General features: G+C 35.1%; 1 protein-coding gene across 2 annotated transcripts in view; it reads left to right on the forward strand.

Moving 5' to 3' along the window:
* Window positions 1–20,861, forward strand: part of Odad2 (outer dynein arm docking complex subunit 2) — a 163,620-nt gene that overhangs the window by 110,726 nt on the left and 32,033 nt on the right. Inside the window, exons 18-19 of one of the 2 annotated variants that reach the window (XM_040277619.2) lie at window positions 912–1,100; window positions 2,349–2,570. In XM_040277619.2, the coding sequence (XP_040133553.2) occupies window positions 912–1,100; window positions 2,349–2,570 (411 nt within the window). The remainder of the gene's footprint in view (window positions 1–911; window positions 1,101–2,348; window positions 2,571–20,861) is intronic. The other variant, XM_078023475.1, reaches the window with a different exon arrangement.

The following is a 20,861-nucleotide window of genomic DNA, read 5'->3' on the forward strand; positions in this document are numbered from 1 at the left end:
ATTTCTGGTCTCTGAGCCACATTTTTCATACTTTTGTATATATTGTTAGTTATTTCAAGGCTTAAAAATGGTCTAGTACTGCAGTGCTGCCTAGGGTTCTTTGTTGTTGTTTTTAATCCTGGAGTTTGAACCCAGGGCTTCCAACCTGCTGGGCAAGCACCTCACCACTGGACTCCATCCCTAGGCTCTAACTAGGGCTTTAAAAGTTTTAGCTGTATATCACAGTGGAGTGTACTTTGACGTACTGACGTGGAGTCTAACTTGTTCTAATTAGGATCCCATTTTTGCGGTTGTACGTTTTGTGGAGTTTCACTGGTTGAGACGTCTTTGATGTGCCTTACGGAGAAAATTTGTCCATTGGATGAGCTTCCTTGCATGAGTTACAGCACTGTTGGCCTTCAGTTCAAGGCTCATGATTTAAGAATCTATATGAAATTAGGTGTTTTCAAAACAGAACCATGTAAACAAGATCATACATTCACAAAATGATGAAAATATTGTGTCCAGAGCCTTGCAAGGACCCAACCCTGTGTTACCCCTAACAGTAGTAGTTCACTGTTGGCTCATTCATTGTTTGCAGTGGCTTCAAAGAACAAAACAACTGTATTTTATTAACTCTGTGTCCTTAGTGGATCACACAGTGACTCTCACAAAATGAATCTTCAAACTGAATTTTTTGTGTGTATATTGTATGTATATATTCATATATGTATATTCATATTACATATATGCACATATACTTTACACAGACTTACATAGAAATTATATATAAAAATTAATTAAACTTAATTTGTCTTTCATCCCAAAGGTGATACCTCACAGATTTTTTTTTTTTTACTTTCTACCTTTGGAAAAAGATCTTAAATATAGGTTATTTTTTGATACCACCTTTATTTTTTATTTTTGTCTAGGATGCTGGAGAAATGGTTCGTTCCTTTGTTGGTGGTTTGGAACTTGTTGTCAATTTACTGAAATCGGATAATAAAGAAGTTTTGGCGAGCGTATGTGCTGCTATTACCAATATAGCAAAAGATCAAGAAAACTTAGCTGTTATTACAGATCATGGGGTTGTTCCTTTATTATCCAAGCTGGCAAATACAGTAAGTAGCACATCTTTTTTATTTTTAATATTTATTGTCAGATCGTGTGTTTAAAGCCCAGAGACCTGAATTCATGGTTCATATCCATCGCTTATGAAGTATGCGATTTTCTTAACTCACTTAATTTTTCTGAAACCTAGATATGCAAAAGTATATTTTGAAATGATAAAATGTTAATATGCAGGCTCCTGTAGAATGGAGGTTGTTTTTTTAAAAAATATTTTTTAGTTGTTGTTGGACCTTTATTTAATTGATAGATTTACCTATATGTGGTGTTGAGAATCGAACCCAGTTCCTCACACAGGCCAGGTGCGAGATCTACCACTGAGCCACAACTTCATCCTAAGGGGCTGTTTTTTCTTTGTCACTGGCAAGGGAAGTGGTGGCAAATAGCAGTGCTACTATGTAAGTGTTACCTATTCACTGTCACTATCATCATTTTTATTGTTCACGCCAACATTAGAAGTTGAGTGGCACCTCCTCCGCTTAGCCAGCTTGGATTGATAGCATTCTTAAGCTAGAAGGTGTTGGCAACCACCGTATTGTTTACCTAAAGCTGTGCCAGATAGAATAGGCAGCCTTGAGGGACAATGACTTCATCTTAACCAGAGGTATTCAAGCATAGCCTGGACTGCCACTTGGCAGAAAAGTCATAGAGCAGAAATTCAAACACTGGAACAATACCTGGTATCGGATACTTTGAGTTCCTAAGAGAATCTGCTAGATTGTTAAGTTCACCAAGTTGTTGCCTGAGTCAGGAGGATAGTACAATTAAACAGAGACCATGTCCAATTCAGTTATATTTTACCTGTAGAAGGTAATTACATACAAAAAGGATCCAATCTGCACAAGGTATACAGAAAGAAAAATGGAGGACCCCAATTATGTTATCGTATTTGCTACACTGTCTTCATCCCCTTGGGGCCCAAAGTGTGTTACCAAGATGTAGAAGTATTCCTAAGGTGAAGAAGAAGAATGAATCCGTTTATCCCAGCTATGTGGGGTATTCCTTGAAGAATATCCAGTTTTCTATAAAATCCAGTTTTTACAAAGACAACTCAGAATTGAACCTTGGTCATTCGTGACCCACTACAATACTAGCTCCTTCAAAACACCTCCTAAGTAGCCAGCTACCACATCCCTCTAAACTCATTTGCATCTTAGGGTGGCCATAAGCATAAAGTGCATACATGCCATCCCACAGGGTGATTACAATGCACATTTCTTAAGTTGGTTTTCTTTGTGCAGAATAATGATAAATTGAGGCGTCATCTGGCAGAGGCTGTCTCACGTTGTTGTATGTGGGGCAGAAACAGAGTGGCCTTTGGCGAGCACAGAGCAGTGGCTCCTTTGGTGCGCTACCTGAAATCAAATGACACCAATGTGCATCGAGCAACCGCTCAGGCCTTGTATCAACTCTCAGAAGATGCAGATAACTGCATCACCATGCATGAGAACGGCGCAGTAAAGGTACAGTTGAATGACTTCACGGTTTAGTCCAAATGTGGTAAATGCAGGTTGGAAAGAAGCTGAAGGGACATGAAGCTTTTCTTGGATGCACAAAAGTGCTTCCTTTTTGGACCATAGCTATATTTGAGCCATGTGTTAACATGGTTTTGTGCTGCAGAAAAGTTGTAGGGAATACAGAATTTTTCTAAATCAAAGTATATAAGTGTACTTCATAAAATAATTAATCACTCTATAATTTGAATTAAGTTAAATAAAATGTATAGAACATGAACAATCATTAGTATTCATAATTCTATTTGGTATATTGTTTGTTTAGCAGGTACATAAAAAAATAATAGGCACATGCACAGACACCAGCTAAACAGCAAAAGAAATGACTGAAATTGTTGTTAGACTAAAGCTTAAAAGTCTTTACTATAACAACAAAGCATCAATTCAAAGACAGTGTTGTGTTTTAAATCTTTGTGTCAAACATTTTTGCCTTTAACCAACATACAGTTAGAAGAATTTCTGCATGTAGACTTTAGTGAAGCTCCACATTGGAAACTACCTAGAATATTTTGATGGTAATAAGTACAAAAATACTTAGAGTACCCAAACAGCTTACATGCATCAGGAAAAACTGATTAAAATATTAAAATATCAATAGCTTGTTTCCTTGTACAATATAGTTTTTAGTGTTTATCACCTTAATTTGACACCAACGATAACCAGACACATTCATACTTTGAAATGTTATGTCCTGAGTTGATATTTTAGATAAGATTTTAAATTTCCAGTTATTCATATCTAGTCAAATCTAGATATGCTAAATATGAAACATCTAAGATGAATAATACTCCTAAAAATGCCAATTGGTAATTTTTTAGGCAATTATTTTAATTCATCCTTCAAACTTATTATAGTTGAAAGATGTGATGTTAATTTTTCTGAAATGAAACCCAAATTACATTTAAATATATCATTCTTTCCATTATAAATCTGTTTCTGTGACACATAAGTGAGGCTTATGTACTTCGTCAAGCAAAAATCTGGCATAAAAAGCACCTTTTAGACTAAGGAGCGATTTCAAAAAGTAAATTATAAAAAAAAAATTGGAATGTTAACTTCTAGTTACTAAAGAATAATGAAAACATTGTCACTTCTGTGTGACTATGTTCACACTTCAAAAAGAAGAGATTTCTAATTTAAAATTATACATTCTGTTATTGGACATGATTGGCACAGTCTAAGATGCAGTAAGCATACAGCCTTTACAAAAACAAAACGTCAAAAGTTAAGTAGCCTGGTAAAGTGTCTGACACATAGCACATACTTAGAGAATTCCCAGTTAGTTTAAGAAGAGCATTTCTAGACGGCTCAGAAAGTTTTCAGATTTCATAAGGTTTGCATGGTCATTAGGATGATCATTAGATGCCAGGCATCTATGCCACTCTCAAGGAGTTCTTCTAATGCAAATCGACAGATAATCCAGAATCCCTTTTGTGTAAAGTGTTGTAACTGTGTTCACCCACCCACACAGCTTATTTTATTAGAAAATGAAGGAAATAAGAATGATGGAGGTGTGTAGACATTAAAGAGAGAGCAAAGAAGGTGCTTCTGCTGTGCACAGAGCCTTTCCCAGATCATCTTTGGTGATCAAGGGGTCTGTCTCATCTATTTGCATTCCTAACTACTGTTATGTCTGTGGGAGGATAACTGTAAATAATAGGACTTTTTTTTTTTTTTTTTTTTTTTTTTTGGCAAGGCCATCTGCAATGATACAGAGGCAGGCCTTGCTTTGGGGCATTATCGGCATGAATGTATGTTGTGGAGGTGACCTGTCCCCTTTTTTCTCAACCTGCTCCAAGCCCCAGACCTCACAGGGATGTGTGGGAAGCCTATTGCTTCCCTTTTCTGGTTGTATTTAAGGAAAAAAATATGTGAATGTGGTGTACTGGGATTAGTAGAATAAACAGGATTTGTTAGTTGCTTGGATATGGGTAATAAAAGAAAGAGAGCAAAGGACTCCAAACTTCAGGCTAAATGAAGAAGAATCCATTCTACAATAATGCAAGAAAAATATTCTGCAAATTAGGGTGATTCACTTACCTACAGTGAATATGTCTCCAGTGTGCAATTGTTTTTTTCTGACTTTGAATGCATAATCATTCACTCTTGGCAGATTCCAGGCTCTTTTGTTCCTAATTGCTACTGCCCCTCTCTGGTCAAATGCTTATTGTGTTATTTTCCACTCCTGCAGACTTTCCTGCTGCAGCTGACATGACAAATGTTGACAGAATCTTCTGCAATTACCAGGCTCTGTCAGTTACCTGTCACCCTATTCATAAGTAAATCATTCTAGGGTTAGCGCCTTTGTCCTACAGTTTCCTCAACAGTAACAGCTGATGTTATGCAATCTATCTCTCATGACTACTGATATTTTTGCTGTAGTAACAGTGAAGGTGCAGGCTTGAGCGGCTACAATACCGTGAGTTCAGCTTTTCATCTGTTCAATTTGAATGGCCCATTTGAATTTTAGGTGTAGAGCAGGGCTGTCCAGTAGAAATGCCATGTGAGCCATGTACATAATATTAAATTTTCTAATAGTCATAATTTAGCAAAACATAAAAATAAATGGTTAAAATTAGTAATATATTTTATTCAGCTCAATTTATCAAAAATATTATTATTTCAACATGTGATCAATATAAAATTACTATTTTGTTTATACTTTTTTTGGTAAAATACTAAGTCTTCAAAATCCAATTTGTGTTTTATAGTACATTGATTTTGGACTAGCCATGTTTCAAAATAATTAGTAGTTAGTGGTTTCCTTACCAGACAATGCCAATTTAGAGACAAGGAGACGGGGGACATTTGGAAACTATCTGCCAAGAAGTATAAAACCATGCGAGAGGGTGGGTAAGATGTTTTTGGCAGAGTGTAGAGAAGCCTGGGAAATGTCTACATTTTCACTTTGGGGGCACGTAAACTAGGAAGAAGAGCTGTCAAAGTAAACTTGAGAAGTTAACAGGTTAAGCAGGAGTTCTATAAGCCAAAGAAAGAGTGAGCTTCAAAGGTTGTGTTTAAACACTGTCGAGAGGTCAATAAAGATTTCCTGATTCAATTATATTGAAAAACAATCCTGTGTCGGCGGAGCCTTCCGAGGAAGAATCTCTTCTAAATGGACCAATAACTCCCCTGCTCTGCTCTGGTACACACAATATGATTGGAAAAATTCACTGTGTCCTCCGTGATTTTTACACAGAACTGATCAAAGGTATAGCCCAGGAACTTGACTCGTTGCAAAATCTTGTGAATGTGGATGCAGAGTTGTTGAAAACTGGATTGAAAATGTGGAAAGTCTCAGAGATACATCAAAGTTATTTACTAATTGTTACAAACCTATAACTCAGGAGAGTAATATAAGGAGGAAAGGAAGTTGTAGGAAAAATTGAGCAAACACAAGCCTTTTTCTAAGGCAGAAAAAGTGATCAAATAGAGATGATGAGCACCCATGGAAGACATTAAGCTCCTTTCCCCATGGTGACATTGGATTTGTTTTTGCAAATGTCTATACCAGGTAGGTGAAAGCTACATTCCGGCTATAACTTTCTGAAAGGCAGGAAATTGAAAAGATTGCAGAAAATACTATCAGAAGTCTGCCCAGCACTGAGCAAAGGGGGAGAGTAGTATGATTCATTGTGGGTACAGTCAACAGGCCTGTCTTGGCCACATCCCAGGCTCAGTCCATGTACTGGCCAGAGAGCCAGGAGTAAGAATCCAGAACCTGGCCCGTAGTTTTTGAAGGTTAACGTAAGAAAACAAAAATATTATTAATGTCGGTGAGTCAAGTGAGTGGATTTTAGAGACCAAAGTCACCCAGGAATTTTTAGTGTCTGTGTACTTAATGTTTTACCTAAATATACTTTCCATTAATGTAACTTTGCAGTTCTGAGCAGTTCTGAGTCCTTTTCGTACATTTCCTGTGTTCTTTGGAGTTCTGGGGATAGTCTACTTGGTGATCATAGGCTACTAAATAACTTAAGGTAGACCTAAGAGGTGTCAGTGAATGGACACAGAGTTTTTCTGATTGGCTTTCTTCTCTTTATTTATATGTGTCCTTTAATTTTTTTTTTTTTTTACTTATTTATGTCTCCTTAAAAGCGAGAAAGAAATTTATGGAGGTTTCCAATGAGTTAGGTGACAGTTCACCATGGTTAACTTTTTTTATGTACATCAAATGTTTTCCTTATTTCACTTTTTTAACTTTAAGAAATCTTATTAGTGTTATTAAGGGATAATTGACATATACATGCACTATTTGAAGTGTACAGTTTGATAAGTTTTCACACACCCACACACACACATGCATACACACACACACACACACACACACACACACACACACACACACACCATTACTGAATGAAGATAATGATCCCCTTATGTTTTTTGACACGCCTTTGGATTCCCCCGCTCTAGTCCCTCTTTGTTGTTGGGCAATCATTGATTTGCTTTCTTCATTTTGGATTAATCTGCAGTTTCTGGAACTTAATATAAATGCATATATAAAGTATACACTAGGCTTTTTGTTTGATTTACTCTACTAAGTTTAATTATTTTCATACTCTTCCATGTTATTGTACATATAATACTTCACTCTTTTATTGCTGATTAAGTACTCCATTATATGGATGTATCACCATTTATTTATCCTTTCACTCAGAATATTCTTTAATCAGTGTAGGTCTTTTAAGTTATTTATTTCTTCTTGAACAACCTTTGGTGCTTTGTGTCTTTCAAGGAATTAGTTCAGTTCATTAAAGTTGTTAAATATATCAGCATAAAAGTTGTTCATAATAATTTCTTATCCTTTTATTATATGTAGAAACCATAGTTTTTCATCACTGATATTTGTAAATTTTACCTTTTTCATCACTGATATTTGTAAATTTTATCTTCCCTTTATTCCTAACCTAAGAGAAGACAGAATTTCTGGCTAGAACTTTATGAACTTCTAGCTAAACCAGATTTTGGTTTCATTAAATGTTCTCTATTGCTTTTCTGGGTTAAATTTCATTGTTCCAATGTGATATTTATTTGTTTTTCCTTCTACTTTAGGATTTTGTTTACTCTTTGTATAGTTTCTTAAGGTGGAAACTAAGATAATTATTTGTCACTTTTTTCTTTTCCAATATAGGTACTCAGTTCTAGAAATTCTCTTTTAATGCTTTTCCAGTTGTATCCAAGAAATTTTAATAGGCTGTGCTTCATTTTTACTCAGTAAAAAATACTTCGTAATTTCCCTTTCAGTTTCTTTTTTGACTAGTGTATTATTTAGAAATCTATCATTCCAGTTATTTGGGTATTTTCTGGTGACTCTTCTGTTATTGATTTATAATTTAATTCCATTATAGTCAGACATATATTACTTAAATAAATATTTTTAAAACTTTTTCGAGATTGTTGTATGGCTCAGAATATGATTTACTTGTTAAAATTCCGTTAAAAGAATGAGTGTTCTCATTGAAAAGAATGAGATTCTTATATTGTTAGGCAGGATGTTCTATGAAGTTCAAGAACATCAAGTTAGTTAATAATGTTACTCTACATCTTTGATTTCTTAACTACTTATTCTGTTAGTTATTGTGGATTTTTAAATTTCTCCTTGCAATTCTTATCAGTCTTTTCCTTTATCTATTTATAAGCTCTCTTACTAGGTGCATATATGTTTAGGAATATTATATCCTCTGAATGACTTCTTTATCAGTATGAAATAATGTCTTTGCTTTGATCATGTTCTTTGTTTTGAAATCTTTTTCTGCTACTAATATAAACATTCCTATTTTATTTGGGTTAGTATTGACATTGCAAATTATGTAGAATTTTCTATCATGACCCAATTTGTCTCTTTTTTAGTATAGAGTTCATTGAAGTCAGGGTCTCTATACTGAGATAGAAGATTTTATTTACATAAACCCAAGTTGTAACATTTTACAGCTTTTAAAAGAAATGTCAATAATTACAATGATCATGGTGTAATTTATGTTGTTTTATTTAAAATGGTTATTTGTAAGTAGTATGAAATTAGGGCTTGATTTTTTAATTTAAATGACAATCTCTACCTTTATTAGGAGGGGAGTGTTTATATTATTCATATGTAATGTGATGTTAAGATTGTTGGCTTTAAAAATATACCATCTTATTTTTTGTTTTCTATTTTTCCCATCTGTTCTTTCTATTCCTCCTTTTCTGTCTTTTCTTGGATTAATTGAACATTTGTTTCCATCTTAACTTCTTTGTTGGATTCTTAGTTACAAGTCTTTTTGTAATTTTAGTGGTTGCTTTAGAGTTTATAGTATACATATTTAATTCAGGACAGTGAACCTTCAAGTTATTTTATGTATATAAACATATAGTTTAAGACATATAACAGTATGTTTTTCTTTTTACCTTCCTGACTTTTGTGTTATCACTGTCATACATTTGACTCATACAAATGTTACAAATGCCACAATACATTGTTTTTGTTTTAGGCTGTAAACAGATTTTTAATTTTTACAGAAATTTAAATAAACATAAAAAGATCTTACACATATAATTTGCTATTTCCAATGCTATTTATTCCTCTCTATAAATAAAGATTTTCATCTGATATATATTCCTTCCACCTAAAGGACTTTTAACATTTCTTATAGTGCAGTAGCGTTTATGATGAATTCTTTCGTGTCTAAAATTTATGTCTTTAAAAAAAGCTTTATTCTGTCTTTGTTTATGAAAAATATTTTTACTGGGTACAGAATTTTATGTCAATTTTATTTTCCTTTTAGAACTTTAAATGTGGTATTCTATTTTATTCTCACATTGTTTTCTAAATGAAATCTCTTAATAATCCTTATATCTTTCATCTGCATATCATGTCTTTCTTCGACAGCTTTAAGATTTTATCATTTCCACTGGTTTTGAGCACTTTGTGGTGGGTCTTCACTGAAGTTTCCTTCGTGTTTTTTTTAAAAGACGTGGAGTTTGTTAAGATTTTTAGCTCTTACAGTTCTCCATCAAGTTTAGAAAAATTTCACTCATTTTTTCAAATACTTTTCCTATTTCTCTCTCTCTCTTTCTACCATCTCTATTTTCACCTGTATTTGGCTACTTGAAGTTTTTCCATAGCTCTGTGAGGCTTTGTACATTTTTTTTAGTCTTTTTTTTCAATCTGTGTCTTAATTTAGGGTGTATCTATTTTATATCAAGTTCACTTATCTTTATAATGCTTAGTTTTCCTTATTTTAATCCAGTGTGTTTTACATCTACAATATTGTGGTTTTCATCTCTTGAAGTTTGATTCGGGTCTCCTGTGATGTCATGTCTCTGTTTAACAAGATGAGTCTTGTCTTTAGCTTCATACACATATGATTCACTTATAATCAAATTCTAATATTTTCGTGTTACTTTCAGTTGCTTGGTTTTTCTCATTATAAATCATTGGATCCTAGACATATTGAGTTTTCAAACACTGTGGAGTACTAATTTAGATTTTTTTTTTCAGTATATCTCTAAATATTCTTGATTTCTGCCTGAGATTCTGGTATGTTACTTTGAAACAATTTGATTCTTTCAGTTCATGATTTTAGCAGGACCAGCATAGGCCTAATTCTTTCCCACTATTGAGCCAAGACCATTCTGGGTACTCTACGTATTACTACATGTATGTTGAAGCCTGCTCAGGTTAGTGGAATGAAGGCACTCTTCCTCACTTTGTATGAGTTTCAAAGATTATTTTGTCTAACCTTTTCAGATGGTTCATTTCCTGCCCTCAAGTAGTTTACTCTCAGGGGCTGATCAGCTTGCATTGGAGATTCAAGAGGCACCTACTACAGACCCCAGAGTTCTGTGTTCGGCAGTCTTCTCTCCAGTGTCCTTGTGGTTCTCCAGACTCCCAGCTCTGTCTCCTCGACTAAGGAAGGCTGCCATGCTCAGTTTGGGCTCTCCCTCCCTGTGCTGCAGCTGGTCAACTCTCTCCAGGTAGCAGACTTTCTGTAGCAACTAGGCTGGGAAGATGTGAGGATTCACTTTTTTTTTTTTTTAATTTTCCTTTTTCAGAAACCACTGTTCTTAGTTATCTGATGTCTAATATCATGGAAATGATTGTTTTACATTATTCTCTCTGGCCATGAAGCAGAAGTCTTACTTTCTTTTTATGTTTTCTTTCATATAATAAATTCATGGAAAGTTGGAATGGGTCAAGGAGAATTTTCCATTTTAAACACAGTATAGATGAGGAAACTAATGCCCAAATAAGTGAAATATCTAAACCCATACAATCAATACATGGCATTACATCATACATAATGGTGATGCTCAGTTTAGTGTTGTTTCCACTAGAATATTGGATTGCAGTCTGTGTCTCAAGGACTCTGGGTTCCCCTGGCAGATATTAGGGGAAGAGAATGATAGGGAGGGGCAATTAGAGAAGCTCTTTTTTTCCCTTTTTTTTAATGTCAGAATTTGGCTTGTGACTTTATTTCAAAACAGTTTTTTGCTACTTTAATACTTCATTAAGCTCATGCAACTCATTAGTAGGCATCTTTTTCATATTTATTTAGCTTCTCACTTTTCTGTAACAGAAAGGTTTAAAAACTAAGAATATCTTCAGTAAGAATGAAGAATTATAATCTTAATTATTTGTGCTCTTCCAAGTTTAATGCATATAAAATTCTGACACTCTGATACAGGAGAATAACTATTTAAGAGTTTCCTACCCTCTATCAGTTTTCTTTAGAGAGTTCCAGGCAAATGTCTTTGTTTTTAAGATGATTCCGTTGTCTTATAAAATATCCAGGGAGCACTTGTGAAAAAATTATGCGCCCAGGAGGTTCTTAGATAATAGAATACCTGCCTCCTTCATCCATGCCAGGAAGCTCTGCTCCACTGTAAGGAATGCACTTTGATTTGGCTAAGTCTAATCCAATGCCTTCACTACCACCTCATTCCCGACCAAGTAAAGTTCCCGTCTCTTCTTGAGAGGTAGAGATGAAAAAAGATGAAAAAGAGAGCTCAGTAAGGTGGAATGAAAGTAACATTGTTTTATTTATTCAGCTTCGCATGTGCCAGACATTATGCTAAAAGCATATGTATTCTTTTAGTCAATGTTCTCCATAATCCAATGAACTTGGGAACTGTTATTATTTCAGCTTTACAGACAAAGAACTTGAGTTTTATGGAGCTTAAGTAACTCACTCTAAACAATGCAGGTTATACGGAAAGAACTCAGGAAACCTGGTTCCAGAAACCACCCTTGGAAGGTTGAGCTGAAATACTCAGATGCATGTGTGTTAGACGGTGGGCACCTGTGTTTAAGGCTGGTTCTGAAGGAAGGAGCCTGGTTTAGAAACACTGCTTTATGAGGCAGAGCACAAAGGGAGAGGGGACTTGGCAGGGAAGAACCTTGTTTTATGGTGGAATGGTGTCTGCTTTTCCTGTTACAACCCTCACATCCTCTCTTGGAAATCTGTCCCTAGGGCTCTATTTTCCTCCTTAGTTTTAATGATTTTCCAGCTTCTCTTGGGACCCTTGCCACTTTTGTGTACTCTTAATTTATGCCAATTAAATATGATTGCTAATAAGACATAGTATATGCAGTTAAAACCAGATGAATCCATGATTTTAAAAAATTACACTTGTGTCTATTTTGTCAACTTTTATAAGGGTAACTTTACTTTCCAAAGGTAATGATATATTAGTTAATTTAGTTAATATTAATGATATTTTAAGCTGTGCCTGATTGTGTATGTATATATACATACTTGACACTTTTACAATTAAGAAAGTTGAAACCAGAGAATTCGAATGCTTATGCTAGGTTTGATTTATACCTTTTTCAACATCCTTTATGAAGTTTAGAAAAACCTACCACTTACATGATCTACTTTCCAAAAGTCCATGATCCTCCTACTTTGTTACTTTTTACATCTCTTCATTATTTTTAACTTAAGACACCTTTTACCAATAGTGGACACACCTGTTGCTACTACAAATAGCAACTAATTATATGTCATGGAAAGGAAAATCCCCAATCAAAGAAATTAAATTGAAAATCCAAGTTCAAACTAGAAACCAGGGACAAAAATAGATAGAAATCCCTCTAGCATATCATAAACAATAGCATCCATTCTTAAAGTCAGATAACTTCTTGTGAGTCAAAATGCTCATATGTACACACAATACTCTGAGCATTATGGAACAATTCCAAGATTTACTCCTGGGTTGTACTGATGGAAGGTAGCTCATCACAGCAGTGTTTACAAAAGAGTAGTCTATAGTCTCCTAGTCTAGAAACTCTAATGGGGTATGTTAAAAATGTATATAGATTGCTGGGCCATCTAGATCAACTGCTAGAATCTCTGTGAATAGGACCAGGAACTTATATTTTAACCAAGCTCCTAAAGGGTAACTAGGAAACATACCAAACCTTGAGAACCACTGACCCACAGGAGTTTTAAAGGCAAGGGAGCAGGACCATTATCACCTTTAGTATCCCCTTGATGCTGATCACAGGGAAACACAAATTGACCTTTTCAAAGGAAAAAGTTAGAGAACCCCTGATGATGATTAACCCACTGAACGGAGAACTTAACTCTCTCAATAAATATTGACAGCACACTTAGAATGCTCCAGTGTTTGCTGTCATGCTCACCAGGCTAAGTTCTGGCTCTGACCCACATGAAATTAGGAAAGGCAGGTAGTTGGGGAACTTGGCTTTGCAATATTCCTGTGTGTACAAGACAGCCCATCTAAGACATTTTATTTGTTCCTCATCTTTAAATAAAAAAAAATGTAAGAAGGAGGAATTTCTGCAAATATTAAAAAAATGTAAGTTACTATTATTGATAAAAGACTGAATTTGCTGCAGATTTAAAAATAGCAATGTATGTTCTTAAACAGGGTGCCAGATCCCTGGCCAATCCAATGCATGTTATTCACTTTTAGAGGATGTCAAAAGATATATATATATATATATATATATATATATTCATATATATATATGAATGATTGTCTTCTAGAACATCAGCCTTTTTTTCCTCTTAGCAGAAAAATATATGTAATATTTGTCTGGCATACTGGAGTAAACGTACAAGACTGATTTGGACTTTCCTTGCATTAGATGTCTTCTAGCTGCCCTGAGAGCTAAGGACTTGCTATTAAAAAAAGAGCAACAGCCTCAACTGGGTTAGAAATGCAGCATCTCAACCAGCACACCAGATCTGCTGTATAAGAACCTGCATTTTAACAAGACCCCTATATCCTTCATGTGCAGAGTAAATATTGACAGCACACTTAGAATGCTCCAGTGTTTGAGAAGTGCTGGACTCAGGAGTGCCCTCTATTTTAACATAAATGTAGGAGAAGGAATTAATCTACACTGAAATGTGCCTTCTACAATTGCCTTTATAGATATTCAAATTTTATATAATTCTACTTTTTTCTACAAAGTTGATTTACATGTACATTGAATGCAGAAATATAATTTAATTTCTATCTCTTACCAAAATTTTTATATAAATTGATATATAAGTCCTAATTTTAGAAGAATATATGGTCATTATTATTTTTCTAAGCTTTTCTTAAATATTTCTTATTATCCCAAACCATCATCTGGACAAGAAGACCCTTAAGTCTTCTACCTTTTACAAAGCAACCTTTCATTTATCTTTACATTAATAACTTCCTGTTTTAAGTGGACTCCATTTTGTTCCAGCATCCTAGAATGTAATGGGCTAATCCACATTTAGTCAATTAATATTCTTAATTAATTTATTAATTTTCAGTGTCTAGTGCCCTAGACACTGAAATGTTAGTCCTCATTTAAAAAAAAAAGACAAGAGGAGGAATTTCTGCCAATAATAGAAAAATTATAAATTACCATAGCCAAGCGATGTCTGAATTTTGTAGTTATAATTTATAGTTACCTCTTAGTTAATCATGAATACTATGCACAGTCACGCTCCATTAGCCAGTTGCTTTTTCACTTAGTTTTGCTGGATGGCACACCACAGTATCCACTACAATTATAGTCATACTTTGTGTATCTATGGATAATACTGGAGTGGCTTGTACATTAGTGATTCAGCTTCTTACCCTCAGGAATTTTTATTTTCTTCCTTTTCTTCCTCCTCTCCTTTCCTTTTCTCTTTCTTTCTTTCTTGTTAGAACTTTGTAGTTATACATAGTAGTTGAGTTCATCCTCATAAACTCATACATATAAGGAAATTGATTTCAGTTCATGATCCCCCCTTTTTCTTCCCCTTTTCCCTCCCATCCTCCCTCCCCTCTTCCATTCTCCTTCCTCTACTCTACTAATTTATATTTGTCTATTAATTTATATTTGATTGGTTCTTTATAGTATCCTATCCTCCCCGCCCCCTTTCCTTTTTTTTTATTCTACTCTAGTTTCCACATATGAGAGAAAACATTTGACCTTTGACTTTCTGAGTTTGGCTTATTTCACTTAACACAACATTCTCCATTTCCGTCCATTTATGGCAAATGCTATAATTTCATTCTTTTTTGTGATGGAGTAAAACCCCATTGTGTGTGTGCATGTGCACGTGCATGTGTGTGTGTACACATACATATGTGTGTATGTGTGTATATGTGTGTGTGTGTGTGTGTATGTGTGTATGTATCACAATTTTTTTCTGTGTGTGTATGTGTGGGGGGAGGTCCTGGGGAGTGAACCCAGGGACACTTAACCACTGAGCTATGTCCCCAGCCCTTTTATATATACATATATTTTATTTAGAGACCGGGTCTCACTGAATTGCTTATGGTCTCATTAAGTTGCTGAGGCTCGCTTTCAACTCACAGTCCTCTTGCCTCGGGCTTCCAAGCTGCTGGGATTTCAGGCATGTGCCACCGCACCACAATTTCTTAGTCCATTCATCTATCGTCAGGCATCTGGGTTGCTTCCATAATTTAGCTATTGTGAACTGTGCTGCTACAAACATTGAGGTGGCTGTGTATGTATAATATGCTGATTTTAGATATTTTGGGAAAATACCCAGGAGTGTGATAGCAGGCTCATATGGTGGTTCCATCCCTCATTTTTTGAGGAATCTCCATACTACTTTCCAGAGCAGCAGTTACTAGTCTGCAGTTCCACCAACAATGTACGAGCGTTCTTCCCCCCACCAACCTCACCAGCATTTATTGTTCATATTTTTGATCATTGCCATTCTGACTAGATTTGCATTTCCCTGATTGCTAGAGATGTTGAACATTTTCTCATATATTTGTTGGTCATTTGTGTTTCTTCTTTGGAGAAATATCTCTTTAGTTCTTTTGCTCATTTATTGATTGTACCCCTCAGGATTTTCATGTGTAGATTTATGTGCAGACAGGCTGTTTCTATTTTGAACTTAATAATAATGGGCTTCAGTTTATTTTTTAACTATGATACCAGTTTCTAATTTATTCCAAATACGTTTTTCTAATTTATTTTAGATACAATTTCTAGTTTATTCTAAAAATATAGATAATATGTTGCTTTATATAAAACTATATATATTGTTTACAAATTTTACAGAATTTATCTAACATTTATGAAATTTGAAATTTATGAAAGGGTAATGAACATGAAGCTTTTGTGTTAGACTCTGCTATTTATTAAAAGAATGGGAATTTGTTAATAGAGCTGCTGTTAATGTTCTTGACCTTTTTTTGGTGCATATAATTACTGAATTGTTGGTTTAAAGAGTATAGGTATAATTAATTTTAGTAATTATTTTCAAATGATTGTTTTAACTATATGTTGTTAAATATATATTGTTTTTAACAACTATATGTTGCTAAAATATATATATATATATATTGTTTTAACTATATTTAATCTCATGCCAAGTGAATTTTCAAATATAAAACTTGGATGAATATTTTTGTTGAGAATTTCTGTTAATCAACAGACTTGACTTGTCCTTTTAGACTATTATTTAAATTTTAAATATCTTACTATTACTATAGGAATTTATTTTGTACCTACTTTAAGTTAATATACCTGGATAATGGTCCATGACTTTACAGAATTTTCCTTCCTTCCTTCCTTCCTTCCTTCCTTCCTTCCTTCCTTCCTTCCTTCCTTCCTTCCTTCCTTCCTTCCTTCCTTCCTTCCTTCCTTCTTTTCTTCTTGAATTCAAACCCAGGACCTTACACATATTAGGCAAGTACTATATATCTACCAATGAGCTATACGCCAAGCCCCTACACAATCTTTTTTTTAAAAAAATAACTGTACATGCTTTTGAAATTCCTGCTTAACAAACTAATCCTTTGAATGGTAGTATATTGATAAATACTTGTGAAAGAAGCAACTCCACCCTATTCCTTTTCTACACATTTACTAAAATCAGAGGAAAACGTGCATTGTTACTTGGGAACAAGACCTTTTAAAAAGTGTGGTAAAGAATGATCCCATATGCTTAGTGCCAATCTAGGAAATGACTCCTTCTCACAAGTTCTCTCTTCTTCAAAGTAATGAAATAAATAAATATAAAGTACTCAGGATCTCAACAGGGGAAAAGCCCACCCTTCTATTTGCCACCTGCTGAATTCAGAAAGAGAGAGCAGATCCAAGGTTCTCATAACCCTCTTCACATATGATCAAAAACAAGAATATGGACAAAAGTATCAGTAAGTGTGCTGACAGGAAGAAACAAATGGATGAAGACTAATGAAGGGACAGCCAATTTTAGGTCAGAAAGTCAGAGAAGGTGTCTTTGAGGAGCTGCATCTATACTAAGACATGAAGGATGAAGCCAGTAGAAAGAAACAGTGTGCATGCAGAGACCCTGGGATGGAGTATGATTAAGTTTCAGAGGACCTGCAAGAAGGTCAGGGTATTTGACGCTGAGTAAGGGATTAGGAAGGTGTGTTTGGAGAGCTGGATGGGGGCCCAAGCACATTGGGGCTTCCAGGCCATAGAAAGCAATGGGGATTTTATTCTTCATACTGAGAAACCACTGGGACATTTTAATTCAAACGGTGACATGATCCTATTTGTGTTTTTAGAAGATCTGTCTTGGAGGTATGTAGGGAGTGTATCAGGAAGAGGGGAAACAGATGCCCCTAGGAGGCTGGTGTCAGTACATGAGAACAGGGGGGTGAAGCAGGAGTTCCTTACAGAATGGATGAAAGAATAAGGGAACAAGAAGCATTAAGGGTCCATTCACAAACCCTTGTAGTTTTTCTTCTATAGAAAGGGAAAATAACTATAGTGATAACAGTTGTAGCAAACCTATTTTTATTTATATTTTTCCAAATGACTTGGAGTCACCCGTTAAGTGGATAATTAGCAAATGTTAGAATATTAGACTTAATAAGAGAATGCAGTGCTTTTCTTTGATTAGCAAATGCTTAATATAAGTGGCTGATACCTATTTTATATAATATGTACTATAGGATAACCTTTTTGGGGGTGGGGGTACCAGGGATTGAAACTCAATTGTGCTTTACCACTGAGCCACATCCCCAGCCCTGTTTATATTTTATTTAGAGAACGGGGTCTTGCTGAGCTGCTTAGGGCCTCACTAAGGCCTCACTGAGGCTAGCTTTGAATTCATGATCCTCCTGCCTCAGCCTCTCAAGCTGCTGGGATTACAGGTGTTTGCCACCACACCTGTCTTTGCAAGGTAATCTATTTTTAAAAATTTGCGATCAATCGCTTTAGTGTTTGCCACTAGACTGAGTGCTTTATTCCTGATTACATTAATCCTCACTGTGGCTCTGTGATGTAGGTATCACTGTCTCCATTTCAGAGACTGGGAAGCTCAACAGGCTCAGTGGTGTATCCAAAGTCCCACGCCATGGATACAACACAGGATCCATTAGGATTCAATGAATTGTAAGCAGCATAAAGAACTCAAATGGGCTTAGGCACCAAAGAGCATGCACATGGACCACAAAGTGGCAAAGCCTAAGAAGGTGCTGGAACAAGGGAACACAAAACCCTCTTAGCATCTTTTTCACCCGTTGTCTCTCTGCCTAATCTTTCAGTTCATTCTTTCTCTGCCTGTTGGCTTTCTCTGTTTCTTCATAGTTTTCTCTACTTATTTTTCAGGGTTTACATATCCAATCACCCAAGGAAGCCTCTTTTTTGTTGTTGTTTTATAAACTTCAATTTAAAAAAAAAATTAAAGGAAGGACTCTGATTGGCCCAGGTTAGAATAAGTACCCATTCCTTATCCAATCAATCTATATAGACAAGAAAACAGGGTGATAGTTTACAAATGACTTCTAAAACTTGCCTCTGGGAGATGAAATGAAGCACAGGGCATCAAAGTTATTCCTCCTGAACTAGAAAGATCCTCTTCAAGATGTCCTCTAACTTAAAAGCCAGGATTTAAATGCCTGAACAAGACAGACATGGAAATATTCTTAAGTCAGTTGACATTCACCATCTTTTGTCATGCTATTATTTAGGGTGTTTTAGAGTTTGGTATATTTTTTCCATGAGGTTTTTGCAAGTCTTTTAAAAAATGTACACAGGGCATAAATAATAATGTAATTATTATTAAATTCTAGAATGTTCTGCCTTATATGTTAAAATGACAAGTTCGTTCAGATACTTTGGCCAATGTTATTTATTATCATTGTTTTATTTTTTTAAGGAACTCTTACATAAACAAGCTTCATAAATTATAAAATGTGAAAGGTACTTATTTATAATAATTTTTATTGAAGATACTCCAGACGTAGGTATTGCCAACTGCTGGTATAGATTTACCAATCTGAAATTTAAGCAGAATAACAGTTGGCTCTTCTTTTATTTTTAATTTTTGCAAATACTCTGTGATTATATGAGGTGTGCTATTATACTGTCAGCCTCAATTTAAGAAAAGATACTCCTTGGCCATTTTAAATATATGCAAAATGGTCTTCACTTTACATACATATAAACCTGTGAAGTATTCACATGTTGGTTTTGGGATTTTAAACTTGGCAATTTACAGATGCTCATTTTTTATATCTGTCACTGTTGGTTCCAAAATTTAGATTGAAACCGCAGGGTTTACCTGGCACCCACACCATACTAATGTTTTTCCCTTACTTTAAATTAGCTGCTACCTTAATGATCAAGAAAGAGTGCACTGGATGGCAAATAGCATTAATAACAATAATATATTCAAATCACTGTCGATAATTCAAAGCCTGCCTGAAGCTTGGGCTGTTCAAGAACCCAAAATCTGTCTTTCAGGTTGCATTAAACAACCTCATGGTAACATGAACAACCCTCCTCCTCTTTTATTTTTATTTAGTTTAGAGGAAATCAAAGAAAGATTAAGTGAGAAAGTCATTTCCCTCTGAGTTGCATAAAGGGCTTATCAGGAATGAGCTTCTCTTTCCTTAGTTGAGTGAAGCCAGAAACCATTGCCTTCATTCTTGCTCCTGAGCATACTAATTTGAGAGATTCTTACATATACTAATAAGTTTTCTCTAGAATTACTGCCAGCTAAGAAAAAAAAATTGAGGTTGAGAAGTACTGGAGTCCATGAAAATATGATTTTGGAACCAGAGTGTTCTACTTTTCTTAACATCATCATGTTACCAAGATTAGGGATGTTAGACTACATTTTTTAAATCATAAATAGAATAAAATGACAGTGCTGGGTAGTTTATCTTGTCTAAATTGTACAGTCCAGGATACCTCAAATCTAAGTGGGTTTGGATATCAAGGCATTAGGTTGGCATAAGATGATGTTGGCACACGTCAGAGTCTTGGGTCTCAAAGACGCTGTCTTGCTGAGCTGCAGGTCCGCTGGTGCAGTTTAATAGAAGCTATACCCCGCCGCTTTTTTTTTTTAAATGATAAATGATTTTCAAATAAATGAAATTTTTGCCAACTCTGCAGAAAGAATCACTTTCTAAAAAAGCGAGACGGCTTGAGAGGGTCAAAAAGGCACAAAATTGTATGGTAAAATAGAGTAGATACTGCTCCTCTTAGTGGAAAAGCCTGCTGCTGGTTACATTTGCCAAATTCAATCAGCATGCCAAAAAGTCGAGGAATCTGGCAGAAGCTATAGAGAGCAGTTCCATCTTTCATCTATATTTCGTTTCTGTATTTATCTTGCTTTAGAAAATGTTGGGAATGTCTTTTCCTTCCGACTTGGCCCCTGTGCTAAACCACAGAAATACACCGGCAGCTTCTCGTAATTGTTGGGTTACGAAGTGCAGTCAGCCTTTAAGCTTAAGAGAAAATACATTCTCTACCTCGGAAATTTATGAAATAAATGCACCCACAACTGTTTGCTTTCACTT

The sequence above is a fragment of the Ictidomys tridecemlineatus genome, chromosome 10, assembly GCF_052094955.1.
Source record: "Ictidomys tridecemlineatus isolate mIctTri1 chromosome 10, mIctTri1.hap1, whole genome shotgun sequence".
Classification (NCBI taxonomy): domain Eukaryota; kingdom Metazoa; phylum Chordata; class Mammalia; order Rodentia; family Sciuridae; genus Ictidomys; species Ictidomys tridecemlineatus.